The 14,854-nt window shown below is 41.9% G+C and overlaps 1 protein-coding gene across 3 annotated transcripts in view; it reads right to left on the bottom strand.

Annotated features, from left to right (window-relative positions):
• The window catches only part of LOC139760316 (DBH-like monooxygenase protein 1), a 40,749-nt gene extending 27,904 nt beyond the window's left edge, over nt 1-12,845 (bottom strand). Inside the window, exons 1-3 of one of the 3 annotated variants that reach the window (XM_071683311.1) lie at nt 12,816-12,845; nt 8,571-8,887; nt 5,877-5,990 (exon numbers count right to left, since the gene is read on the bottom strand). In XM_071683311.1, coding sequence (XP_071539412.1) covers nt 5,877-5,990; nt 8,571-8,759 — 303 coding nt within the window. In that variant the 5' untranslated portion in view covers nt 8,760-8,887; nt 12,816-12,845. Of the gene's footprint in view, nt 1-5,876; nt 5,991-8,570; nt 9,049-12,815 lie in introns of those variants that run through there. The other 2 variants (XM_071683313.1, XM_071683312.1) reach the window with 2 other exon arrangements.
• Nucleotides 12,846-14,854: the final 2,009 nt, after the last annotated feature.

Here is a 14,854-nt window from a genome sequence, read left to right as displayed (position 1 = left end):
ACCACAGAGTGCGACAAGACGGGCGTCAATAACGTAAGACAAAAGTTGGTAGACCTACATTAGGTAAGGTTGGGACCACTTCAGAGGCACAAGATAGAAAGGCTCAGATCCCTTTTGCCTGATGTTTAACCCGATCGTTTTTTCGTGTTGATACAGAGACGATACAAAACCTTATACTCTTCAGCTGTGACCCAGAGTATTTGAGGGGCAGCGCAGATTGACTTCGGGATTGAGGAACAACGAAGCGAGTGAAGCCATAATTGATAAATCAATTTCAGTGGATTTCTATTACCAGAGGGCTTTGTGGTAACTAACAGACGATAGAATGATGGTGTGTGGAATAAAGTAAGAGAGAATTTCTCTCTGTAGCATATCTGGGCTTTCCTTCCATCTCCCAATCTCTCTCTCTCTCTCTCTCTCTCTCTCTCTCTCTCTCTCTCTCTCTCTCTCTCTGGCTCATAAGCGGCCACCATCATCACAACTGGCGGAACTATGCGAGGTGCCGCGGCCTGGCTCCCGTGGGCGGGTGTGGAATCCCTCCCCTGCCAGGATATTACCTTCTGCCCTGCTGACCACTCGCTCCACGCTGCCCTCTTCATGCTCACAGCCGAACTATTCCTATTTTCCATGCCCTATTTCAGTGGGCGTAACGTGCGAGAAACTTGGGTTTGTTTTTATTTTTCCCCTGATAGTGAAAATTGGAACTGTTAATGCGAATATTTATAATGTATTTGTTGGCAATGAGTTCATTTATTAAAAAAAAAAAACATGAAAAATGAGGGGAACATATGCAAGCACAAATATTGCAAGAGGTCACATTGGTGCGTGTGATCTAGAATATGCATAAAACCACGTGTTTCATTTTCCTCGTGGTTTTATGCATATACTGAATCACACACACACACACACACACACACACACACACACACACACACACACACATATTTATATATATAAGGCAGATGAAAGCCAGCAGTGAACAATTAGTATTCGAATGTGAGTTGTAACATAAGAATGAGAGTAGCCGTTCTGTGTGAGAACGTGACAGACGCTTGAGTGAACGGACGAGACTGCATTTACCAACGAAAAAGGAACGGACGGGAGAAGGAGGGAAAAGAACTTGGCGAACTGACAAATGACGAAGGCAGACGCTGGAAGATTTTCTCAGCAGCGCATTCGAAGTCCCGTATTTCATAATGCATGAGAATCATGAGTTTGGCGGCGAGCATCATGACTTTCCCCACATCTGTTGGGGAGGGTGAAACGAGAATGTGATATTTGCATTTCTTCCCTCCGGTATATACAAACTGAGTCGTCAAAATAATTCCTACCCCTAAAAAAATCTAAATATGTAAGAATTTCCGTTGATTGTCAAATTTGTACCCCCATCGTCATGTACCACCCCCTGTCCGTCATATAACTCCCCCGCCTGTCATATACCTCCCCCTGTTGGTCATACATCTCCCTCGCTTGTTATATACCTCCCTCACCCATCACTGCTCCTTTTTAACAACTCTCCTCATGACTTAACCATTAATCATTATCCCCCTCAAGCAACTTTCCTCACTACTCATTCATTCTTTCGCTGGAACAACTTCCGTCGTTCCTTCTCATTATCTAATCTCCCATTAAAAGCTTTCCTCATTAACCCAATTAACTACCCCCTCCAGTTATCACCCATTTATTCTCCTCCAACTACTGTCCTCATTGCAAATCACCAATTTTCTCTCGAGTAAGTGTTGAATTGTTTTTACCATCTGTTAACGACACACAAAGAAAACTTCTGAATTTCAATACGAGATAAAGTAAACCACTGTCCTGTCAGTACGAGACAATGTAAACCACTATCCAGCCCCTACGAGACTAAAAGTAAACTGCTACCCAGCTCATACGAGCTTAAAAGTAAACTAATATCCAGCCTCTACCAAAGTAAACCACTATCCAGCCTCTACGAGACAAAGTAAACCACTATCCAGCCGCTACGAGAGACTAAGAGTAAACCGCTACCCAGTTAATACGAGGCTAACAGTAAACTACTATCTAGATAATGTAGGGAGAAATTCGTTACCATAACACGATCTTTTCAGTTCATTAAAAGATAATAAATTTAATAAATTTTAAGACTCAGAGGTGTAGAGAAAAAGATGATATATCTTAAAGGATTAGGAAAAAATATTTAATATTTAAACTTGGGAGCAGATCAACCTGGTTTTCCCAGAACTGACATATCTGTATTCCAGGAGTGTCCAGAACCCTCAATATCCGTTGAAATTCTCACGTCTCACTTCTCAAAAATGCTTTCTAAAACTTATCTTCCCTTCCTGCCTTTCAATAAATTTGTTCTTCATAATTCCCGGTCTCTCTTAGGGTAGGCCTGTCACGTAGGCGGGCGAGGGAGGAGGAGGAGGAGGAGCCTGAATGCGCTCAACACCTCCGCGGGTCGCGGATGATTCTAGAAGACTCAGGCGATAACACCCCCTTCCCCCCCTAAAAAAAAAAAAGACCTCTCTCTCTCTCTCTCTCTCTCTCTCTCTCTCTCTCTCTCTCTCTCTCTCTCTCTCTCAGTAATTTATTTGACACACGTTTATTCCTTCTCCTTTGACACTGTGTTATGCCAGGACTTCCTTCCTCTGGGGGCGAAGATCAAACAACTCACTCTCCCTCCTTCCCCCTATCCCATGACTGTAGTAGACTGACCCGGGGCGGCTGCCCTTGTCACCCGCCATCCATCATGGAACAAGTCACACCTTCCCGCACCCCGTCTTCCCCCCTCCTGGTCTTCCAAGGGCGGCGTCACCTCCCCCACACCTTTTCTCACGTTCACCACTTGAATGGTTTCTACATACGTACACACTCAAGCGAGTTGTTAAGTCCTATATTTCTACAGGTATGAAGGTCCAGATGACACATATTATCTCGTGTGTTCATGTATCTGTCACCTCCCCTGTCATCGTCTGTCATATGCCATCTGTCATTCCTAGCGGTGTCATATCGCACCAACATAGGGGAACCTCCATATACACACGTTTAGCAGTGAAACCACACAATGTTTTCTCCATTGAAATTACACTCTTATAAAAACATTTGAAGATGAAACAATATATAAACCCAATAATAATAATGCAAATTAGGAGTTGCAATGATGACTGAACATATTTTTTTTTACGACAGATTTTTTTAAAGAAACATGAACGTAACGATTACCAAGAACGAATCTTTTGGGAAAAAGAAAAAAAATGGACAAATTCAGAGAAATGATGGGACGATTGAACGAAAACGTGCGCAGCGGTTCCCCCCCACCTGAATATATGCCAAGTCGTGAGGCAGACGTTATCTGCCCCGGTTACCTCTGCTAACTTGACTGATAATGTGAATTACAGCTACGACCATTATCGGTAGTTATAGATAATGGACGGTTATAGAGAATGGGGGGCCTGGGGTTCAAGTGTGTGGGTCGTGTGTTATTCCCAAGGTGAAACAGGACATGTGACGCGGGTTGGTAGAGGTTAGTGAAGGGTTAGGTATGGGAAGCTAGTTAGAAGAGTTAGGGTGTAAATGGCTTGTGATTATCTTCCTCGAAACAATGTAAGACTACTACAGTCATGTCCGGTTGTCTGTCTCATTGATCATTACATTCGCGCCTTACCATTGCTACACCATGTAGTCTTATAGTCGTCCGACTTTTCGCACGTATTTCACGAACAGAAGTTTTCAACGAAACTTGGGAGAACAGTGTTCATATGACAAGCTGAACCACATACTATACGAGCGGAAGATTCATTGTTGTGCGATTCCAACCCTTTCTGTCATTTTAAAATCCTTCTTCCTCTCCTCTCTCATCCTCTCTCTCTCTCTCTCTCTCTCTCTCTCTCTCTCTCTCTCTCTCTCTCTCTCTCTTAATCTCATTTTTCTCCCCATTCCTTCCTCGTGTTTACATCACCTCCTACAGACACATAGAGAGTCGCTTCGTCACGATATATTCCCATAGTGATTTCTCATTATATGCATCTCAAGGCTCAGAGAGATATGAATGTAAGGTGTCTTTCTCATCCTTCTTCTGTCATTATCTCCGTCTGTAATAGATCTAGGAACGTAGGATACTATTACTGACCTGGAAAAGATGATAGTCTTTGTCGTAATCTATCAGGTCCTTTGTTATCTGGCTTTATCACGTACTCTTATTTACTTCACCCTCGTGTCCCCTTCCAAAATAGCTTCTTTGTCTTCCAGTTAGGAAGCTAATTTGATTCTGATAAAGTACATTACTTCAGTGCCACTTCAATATAAACTTCTTCCTCGTACATAAAAGAAAGTTGGTATTTCTGAAGAGGGTTAGGAGCCATCCAGTGGCATCTTACCTATAAGTCAGGCTGATGTATTCACAAACTCTGATGCCTTTTCTAAAGTGGATGATTCATGGGAGTTGCTTCCAGTGTGTGTGTGTGTTTGTTCATGATGGCCGCCCGCCTCCACCTTCAACACCATTTCATACAGGTCAAGGTCTTGGGCCTCACATTTAACACAATGGTTCAGCTCTTTATAATAATAATGATGATAACAACAACAACAACAATAATAATAATAATAATAATAATAATAATAATAATAATAATAGGAATGGGTCAGACAGCATAAACGTGTGAATTGTTTTAACACTTTTCTGAAAATTATATCAACACGCCCTCTATAATTTGCTTAACTGAACCCCGTTCTCTTCAAAGTGTTGCCTCTCTCAGGAAAACTACTTAGGATTCTGCATTTTTTTTTTTTTTTTTTGTTAACGTAACACACCCCCCCAATCTTACCCTCCCTTTCTTTGGAGGATTGCTCGCGCACTCAATACCCCAGAGTCACTTACCCCAGAGTACCACAGGGAGAGAGTGATCGTTGGGAACTCTATAACATATATATATATATAACTAACTCGACCTCACGTAGATAACACATTCGTTACAAACACACAGACAGACACGCACGTAAGACACCCATACCGCCCAACAAACATACACACACCCGTAAATGTGCTTTGTAACACGATTAATGTATTGGATTTTGTTAGCGAAGGTATTGAGACGAGGTTGATGTGGGCTTTAAGGGGAGGAACTTGGGTGTTTTAGAGACATTGACGTGGTATTTTGGGAGATTTGACTGTGTTGACGTGGAGAGCGAGGAGGGAGGGGTCAGGGGACAGGGCACCCCCGCTGATCATTAATTAGCAGTGTTGACAAGAGGCTAATGACCCCAGACACTCCTCCCTCTAACTCCATCAGTGTGAGAGGGAGGCTCTTCCTCCCTCTCTCTCCCTTCTCCCATCTGTGTGGGAGGGAGGAGAGAAGGGAAGGTGTATAAAAATAATGATTGGGTTTGGAGGACGAGGTGTAGAATGATCTGGGTTTGGAGGCCGAGGTGTAGAATGTTCTGGGTTTGGAGGACGAGGTGAAGAATGATCAGGTTTCTGGAGGACGAGGTAAAGAATGATCAGGTTTCTGGAGGACGAGGTAAAGAATGATCTGGGTTTGGAGGACGAGGTGTAGAATGTTCTGGGTTCTGGAGGACGAGGTGAAGAATGATCAGGTTTCTGGAGGACGAGGTAAAGAATGATCTGGGTTTGGAGGACGAGGTGTAGAATGATCTGGGTTTTGGAGGACGAGGTGTAGAATGGTTTGGGTTCTGGAAGAACTAAGAGCGGCTGCCAGGGAACTACAACAGGGGGCTTATGCCGTCCATTGATGCATATCGTGGCATCATTATCCAGTGAAGGTTCACGTCAGCAGGACCCAGGTACTCGCCAGGACGTGTGGTTGACCCAGGTACTCACCAGGACGTGTGGTCGACCCAAGTACTCACCAGGACGTGTGGTTGACCCAAGTACTCACCAGGACGTGTGGTTGACCCAGGTAGTCGACGTATCCGATGAGCAAGTCAGATCTCTCCATGGTGCCGGTGGCCGAGATGCCCAGCGCCACGTATCCCAGCGTCCGGCCCTGGATCTGACGACAGCAAGAGCACATGACAGTAGCACATGACAGTAGTACATGACAGTAGCACATGACAGTAGTACATGACAGTAGCACATGACAGTAGTACATGACACTAGTACTTGACAATACGTGGCAGTAGTACATGACCAGTATATGACTAGCACATGAGAATAGTACATGACTAGTACGTGGCAATACATGGTAGTACATGGGAGGGACAGATGGCAGGAGGCCTGTTGATGTCCTATGACAGGGTTGTTATTATCTGGAGAACAATACGTGTGTGAGCTTCAGATAACAAAGAGGTTAATCCTGATGGGTCTATGGCAAGGTTATCTACAGGGGCACATAATTATGTACTGTCCTACGTTCCTAATCTGTGTTAAGTAGGGGGGGGGGGACAGAGTTCTTACTTATACTTAATAATATCCATATTTCTTATTTCTGTTTACGACAGGAGGTATAAAGCGGGCACGTTAATGTGTCGGGGTAAAGTTTTACTGATATTCCTAAGGGTTGATTATGGCTCTCGTCTGCCACTGTGGGGTTAACGAGGTTTAAGTACAGTTATTGATGGTGATTACAGCAGCATCATCTTCTACCGGTACGTGAGGCCAGATGAGGGAGATCAGTGATGTTCGCCAGCAGAAGCACATTCTCTCACCCTCTCCAGACACCTCCCAGCCTCAGCTGCCGTGTTGGAGGATGTTCAGTTGTTTTGGATGTTCCTCACGACCGATATATCCCCCCCCCCCCCCCCCCCCACCGGTACCCCCCACCCCCCACCCCACCCTTTACTGTCGTAAATTCGATCTGAAATCTACGATCTTATTTCTTTTTCTCTCTCTCTTTCATCACTGGTAACCTTGTGAGCACGACGGTGCGACCATCTTCCTCTCATGGTTGAATACAAATTGTTCAGGTGTGAGAGCAGGTGGCTCCCTGTGTGTGTGTTGTGTGTGTGTGTGTGTGTGTGTGTAGAGGTTACGGGGTCCAGTGACCTCCCAGTGACTGCGTCATCAACTGACTGTTGTTTGGTTGGAGAGGCACTGTAGGGTGCTGGGAGGCGTTATGACAGTACAGCCAGCCTGTCATTTCCCAACACCCCCCTCCCCCTCCCCCCCAAGGCTGCAGTTGATGCAACCACCACTTGACCTCCCCCTCCTCCTCCTCCTCCCTCCTCGTGACCCGTCTTGAACGAGTACGGTCGCCGCAGACCTGTGGTGGTGGAATGCCGTTCCTCCCCCCCGTCCATCTCACACCACAGACAGCCAGTCAGTCCGAGTACCCCAACAGTGGCTCCGTAAATTCCCATAACGACCGTTGAAACACCTGCGTCTCTGGTGCTGGTAGACCCTTGCTCTATGAAGGGGATGACGAATTGGGAGTAGTGTTGGCTAGGTCACATTTGTGGGTTAGTCAGCTGTAGGACTGTTTGTTCCTATGATATATAGTCATACTGATGTCCTCGTTATGATTAATAGTACAGGATGTTGTTTAAAAAGGAAAGTCTTGCAAAGATGATTGCAATCTTGTAAGGTGAACACGACTTCATTCGTCCCACACACACACACATGTGGGACCTAGATTCAACGGTAGGGTGTTTCTGCCTCGCGCGATCCACTCTCTCTCTCTCTCTCTCTCTCTCTCTCTCTCTCTCTCTCTCTCTCTCTCTCTCTCTCAACACCAATTTTAATGCTATCGGGGAAGCCCAATCTCGCTTATTTGGGTGGAACGCACAGCAGACGCTGCGCTCCACGACCGTATCATCATCAGGGAAGAGATGGTTCCCCGCCACCATAACCCGGCGAGGATATGGGCTGACTTTGGTACGGAGTCTCCTCGTGAAACAGCTGATTCGGAACACTGTAAAGAAATCAAGAAGAAAAGTTTCAAAGGAGAATGACGGGACAAGAAATTACTCCGGAAAAAACAACAATAAGGGGTTGTGATCAGCCTGTTTTCAGATCGACTAATCACAACTTCTCCACTTTATTTTTTTCTTATAATAGCCCGTCATCCTTCCCCACACTTTTGTACTTTGTTTCTATGTAGTTTTCTGGATCAGTGGATCCAAGACGGGACTAGATATCAATTGCGGTCGCCCTACACCAGCTGGATCATTGAGGAGGTCAGGAGAGCAACCATTTCTTGTGCTACCAAAATGATGTCAGACACAGCGACTTTGTTTGGTAAACACAATTATGAGTATATATATATTGAAGTCCTCGATACAGAGGAGTGGTTGGATTTTCATAAATAGTTGACATTAAGTGCCATATATCGTCATTCATCATTACATTTGCAACATTATTAATCCACACGAGTATTCATTCTGAATGGCATCCCATTACCGAACTTATATTTTCGTTAATTATATATACGTTCGACCTGTTTATCTATATTTATTAACTTAGATCCCATTTACATGGTATGAGTCAATGTTGCCGAGAATATGGATAAGCTGACACGACGCCATTACCTAAACTATGAGTAAACTCGCTTATTAATCCTCCATATATTTCATTAATGTAAACACCCACACTCAGAGCGTCAGTAGACAACTATGTAACATTTTCTTTCCCTTACCTCGACCATGAGGACGTTCTTCTTGACATCTGCCGTCCAGAACAACAACACGTTGCCCGCCTCGTCCAGATTGGCCTCTTGCTGCCAGCCGTACGATGCTCGCCACCGGCAACACAGAGCTGCCAGCAACAACAGTATTCCTGGCAGATGCATTTTTCGCGTTCCCTTGTCCGCAAAATGTTGCTTCATGTATCAGTATTTATTACATAGGTTTTTTAACTTTCATCGTTCCCTTTTTTTCTCTCTCCTCCAGTTCATTTATCTCTTACTAATAATTAATCTACATATTTAATGGGGTTTCAAACAATGCTGAGGATCTATCGTAGGATAGTAAATATTGATAATAATTATCAAATGTTTCTCTGATATGTTTTCAGTGATTCGCTCATCCGGTAATTGAAAAAAATAACCATGTAAACACTTTGTATCACGTGTTTGAACAGTAACTTTACAATTAGGGATATAGGGATTTCATCTGCAGATAAATATGAATTGAATTTTCCATATTGATATACGAAAAATTAAATCCCTTTGCCATATATATATATATATATATATATATATATATATATATATATATATATATATATATATATTGCACCAAAGATGATGTGTTTAAGTTTAATATATGCGAATTCCTTAAAAGCTTCGTTATATTGGTGACAACCCCATGACCTCACCTAAAGTAGACCATTTATATGCCTCATCTGACAGATATTCACAGAGATTGTGAATTATTTTCAACTATATACGGAGGTTAGTTTAGAATATTGTGAATGGTATATTTAACCAAAAGGCCATTAGTATAAAAGGTGCGGATGAATGAAGGTTGTCGGATATTGTCCAAACATGCTACGTACCTACGCTATTTATTTACCTTTATTTAATCATATTTATTTTATACGTGCAAATTAATTCAACGAGTGGGTAGTGCTAGATTATGTTCCTCCATACATTTTTTTTTTTTTTTAGTTTTCACTGTAAGGATTGATTATGAATTGTATGTTATATTTTTAGTTTACACTGTAAGGATTGATTATGACTTGTATGTTATATTGAATTTAAAAGATGGAAGAGGTAGCTGGTTCTCCTCCGCTCCGGCCATTGCATTGGGACAAGAGCCGACTCTGCTGCACCTTGCGTGTCTCCCGGAGACTGACATCCACTGTTCCCTCCTTGGCTCTCCGAATTCCCAGATTGACACTACTATTTACCCCGAGTGACACGCCCCAATTTCCACATGGTTTTGCCCATTTCTAAGACCAGCGGGCTTTGTTCGAGAAGCTTCGACACCCTATTTATCGAACGCCATCCCTAATTACCTGTTAGGTGATGATATATCTACTAAGGGAATTAGAAGCCTATATATTCACAATGGTAGCCAGAGTGATACCCGTTGTAGGCATTGGTAACCGATATATTCAGCTTGGTAACCTCAGCTTTGAAAAAAAAAAAATCGACGTTTTGTTTGAACGTATACATAAAGATTACGGCACATCCTTATGTCATTGTACATTTATTTAGAGTTTGTTTATTGCGTATGGGGAGCGAGAGTCAAGTTTAAAGTCGGTATGGACCCTCTAGCCTCAAAGGAGCCCACCTTATCCTTCTCCCGTTTGGGGCGCCACGAAGGGCGTCCTGAGATTGCATAATTAGCTGTAATATGTACCATGCTGCCTTGTGGTGCCTGAGTGACGTAAAATTAGCCGTAAAGGTCAATGAATAAAGAAAAATTATACAATGAAGTGGTTTATGAAGTGTTGCATAACTTAGTGAACAAGAAATTTTAGGCTGTGAATGACGGACTGGAAAAAATATTACATTACATTACTTTGGTAATAAAGTAATTAAGTTAAAGGAGGGGAATACCTGGGAAATGACAGGTTGGAATAATGGAAGTTAAAATGTTTTGTACGGGAGAGGGAATGAACATGTAAATGGCGAAGAACGAGGAAATGCAAAACAGCAGATAAGGTAAGAGGGGTTGCAGGGAAAAGTAACAGGAAGACAGAGTTAGTGTAGAACAGACTGGAGAGGTAATAACGTGAGAGACAAGGGAGAAGAAATAGGAGGGAGAAGAGATAGCAGATACAGTTGGGAGAATAAGCAGATAATACGGAGAAGAGGAAGGGAGCACAGAACTTGGAAAATAGGCTAACAACCCTCGAATTACACATGTAACCAATTCAACATCGAAAATATTCCTAACGACGTTCTTTGTAGCGACACGGATGGTACAAGCAAGTTGTTCGGTAAACAACTGGCTTTCATGATAAACGAAATTCTCATTAACATCTACGTGTTCAGTGACCTCTTGTTGAAACAACTCGGTGGTCAACGACATATTAGATAACCCTCGAACTATTCTGTTATACACCCCATATTACGTAAATTACCTCGAGTAAATGCTTGTCTAATTAGAATAATTGGTGTCGAAATCACTACCCAAATTGCCCCATTACACAAAACTAACCCGATTACTTTAATAATATCCTATTAACTAACCAATTTGTCTCTACTTTTCCGATAATATAGAATATACTTTAAAATCCCGTTGCATACCATAGCGTCTTTGTTTCACTGGCCCAGTTTAATTGATAAACAGACAACGTTATTGAAATATCAACATTAAAACAACTTAGAAAAATTACTATTAAACTGATTAGCGAATTAAATTCCTTTAATCGCAGTTTAAGCTAAAAACATCAGCTGACATTTTTAAAGGTACGCTGTTTTAACTGCTCACTTTGACCAACACCCAACCCACCTCTTCACATCCAACGCAAAATTTAACCTACTCCCGTCCACTATTCTCCACCGCGGAGCTGACTTGACCGACCACACTTCCCTCGCCTGAAAACTTCACAGACCAGTGTGTTATCCTTGCATTAAGCTAACTCTCACCGATCACAGTTTCCGATCCCGAAGCCGACTTCACCGATTACAGTTGCCTAGAACGAAGCCGACTTTACCGATTACAGTTCCCTAACATGAAGCCAACTTTACCGATAACAGTTCCCGAGCACGAAGCCGACTTCACCGATCACAGTTCCCTACTCCGAGACCAACTTCACTGATCGCAATTCCCTCGTCTGAAGCTAACTTCATCGACAACCGTCCTCAACCCCAAAGTCAATTTCACCGGGCAGGAGGATGGCTGGCTAACCGCTCACTTCACAGTGGTATAAAGAGAGCTCTTGTGTTGCACAATGTCCCACAACTGGCAAAGACAGAAAAAATAGAAACATTTGCGAAGAAATATATACCATGAAATATAGTCTATACCTGACATATAACATAAACAGTCTGAACATCCCATCATTCAGCACCTCTGAATTAAAACACATTCAGAAAAGCGTTTTTCTAAGTGATATACAAATTTATGCAACACTTGCCCCTCCATACTTGATCAGTTCTTTGCGTACCACAGGGGGTAACTATAGTTAAGTTTTCAGTCATTCTGCTAACCAGAATATTTCCGCGGGCAAACAGACACAGGAGGTAGAGGACATAATGTTCCCTATACACTTGATGTATGGGATGGACTTTTAATAATTTCATCACAGACCTGAACTGTCCGACTCGGTCATTCACAAGACTTCTATTTACGTCCAATAACGATAATGATAAAGCCAACACGTATGAAATAACTAAACTCAATAGTGAACAATGGAATACCATTCTTTTGTAGCTGTGCAATCTTTATATATATATATATATATATATATATATATATATATATATATATATATATATATATATATACATACATACATAATGGTTTCCCCTGCAAGTTGCTAACATCATGTCTTGTATAAGGTCACTTTCGACGAGGCCCGTATCCACAAGACCTTCTTGCTCCAAAGAAGCCCATCTTACCCTGTTTCTGCATGGGGAGCAAGCTCAGAGCTACATGTACCCCATAAAATGGGCCCCTAGGGTTACATAATGATAATTATGATATATGTTATCATGTTCCTACACAATCACTTTCCTGGGTAATATCATCTCCAAATGAATCGGGAAATTTTTCCACTATATGAAACTTGATCCAATGATGTTAAAGTTCTCAATAATGTCATCCTCGTGAAACTTTAAAACATGAAGCTTCACTTGGGGGTTGGAGTTTCAATAAACAGATGTGGTACGTAGTCAATGAACCCATGAGTTAAGTAGGGTGGGAAAAAAATGGTAGTTCGTAACGGTTATAGCAACAACCCCCAAGCGACGCGCCGGGAACACCACCATTATGTGTCCGTCCGCCACAAAGACTAGAGGCCAACTGACACAGCGGCCGCCTTCCTTCTCTCATCCCGCCATCCTTCCTCGCATGTTTTATGTAATTTTCACATGCGTATACCCCATGTTAACGTGCTGTTATTTCGTCTCTCAACGTTATCCTTTGCATATTTTAGTATCCAAATCGTCTTTCATAAAGCGTAGAGTTTGAAGACTGTGTGTGTGTGCGTGTGTGTGTGTGTGTGTGTGGGCGAAGCTTGAGCCCGACATTGTGTGATTGTGTTTGAAACCCAAGTCTTGACCTGACGAACATACACAAGGATCGTACATTCGTATTCTGAAGTCATATTGCCAAGCTCCAGGGCATTAAGCATCACATGTGTTCAAGGCAGATTCAGTATAAAGCAGGAATATATATGTGATTGTGGGTGTAATGATTAAATTGAAACAGACCACACGAAAGGTGATTGTATCATTTAATGGCTAAAGGTAACTTCTCGAGTTGTACCATTTAATGACTAAAGGTAACAACTATTCGAGATGCATTAATTTCTCAGTGTTAATTTTTTTTTTTTTTTTGCATAAAGATGTATGAGAATTAAATCAAATGGGAGTTTCACCAAAACCTAAACGCAATAAACCAGCGTTTTACTGCAGTTAAGACGAAAAAGTTCATCTGTAAGAGACCAGAATTTATCCTTACACGCATCCAACATACACGGACCTCCGTGGGCCTTGTAGTTAGCATTACTGAACATAAGACAGTATTGGATGGCCGGGGTCGAGCCCACATTGTTGTTATCGAATCTTGGACCCACAGCCAGCCCCAGATGTTCGTCTTCCCTTTGGACCCCACAGCCAGTCCCAAATGTTTGTCTTCCCCTCGAAGATGGTCGATAAATGGGTGCATGGTTTAGACTGGTGAATGTATGTTTGTGTGCACACATAGGAGTAAGGACATTCTACATGCATACAACAGTGTAAAACTCTCCATAATATACAACAGGGATCATACACACGCATATATAGATTGTGTGTGTGTGTGTGACTCAAAGAGAACGGAGTAGTTAATATACGTAACAGATCCCGTTGGCTAACCGTTTCCGCACCATCACTCGTATATTGAAATCAAATATTTGATGATAATTACTACGAGCTCAGTTGACGTTCCTGTGATTTCATGTTTCTATATAAACTTCATTATTTTCCATACTCTGTTTAGATGACTTGATGCTAAGTTACACAGTGGAAACCAACTATTTGCACTACTTTCCTGCCTTGTGACAAGTGATGCCACATTCGATCGTAATATTTGTTTTTTTTTTTTTTTTTGTATTTTCATAATTTTGATAAACATGTATCATTATGTGAATTCCGTTCTTTTATGATATGATATGTAAAGATGGAATGTATTTCACTATAGTTTTTTCAGCTCATGTCAGCATATATATATATATATATATATATATATATATATATATATATATATATATATATATATATGTATGTATGTATGTATGTATGTATATACCCAAGAATTACAGCATCGTTCCCATCACGCCAAGACTACCCAACTACCCATGTAAACATCGGCCAAGCGAGCCGGGTTAAGCCTCACCACTTTCCCGACACTAAAATTTCCTTCATCGTTACCTTCCTCTTCCTTCCTCCTAGTTCCTACGAATGGAATACAAAACAATCATGATTTCATGTAATCGCAGTATGATTAACTTGCCATTGAAACAACCTATATGTCCCTATCTTTATAAGTCATTTAATGTAGTCAATTAAGTGATACCTTATGTCTGTGTTAGCTTTTTGAGATTTCTTAAGGCGGCTTTACACACACACACACACACACACACACACACACACACACACACACACACACACACACACACACATATATATATATATATATATATATATATATATATATATATATATATATATATATCTTTTTTCTTTCATTCATATTATGCTCCATTTCCCACGTTAGCGAGGTAGCGATAAGAACAAAGGGCTGGGCCTTTGAGGGAATATCC

The sequence above is a fragment of the Panulirus ornatus genome, chromosome 36 (assembly GCF_036320965.1).
Source record: "Panulirus ornatus isolate Po-2019 chromosome 36, ASM3632096v1, whole genome shotgun sequence".
Lineage (NCBI taxonomy): Eukaryota > Metazoa > Arthropoda > Malacostraca > Decapoda > Palinuridae > Panulirus > Panulirus ornatus.
This window is presented reverse-complemented; position numbering and strand designations above follow the sequence as displayed.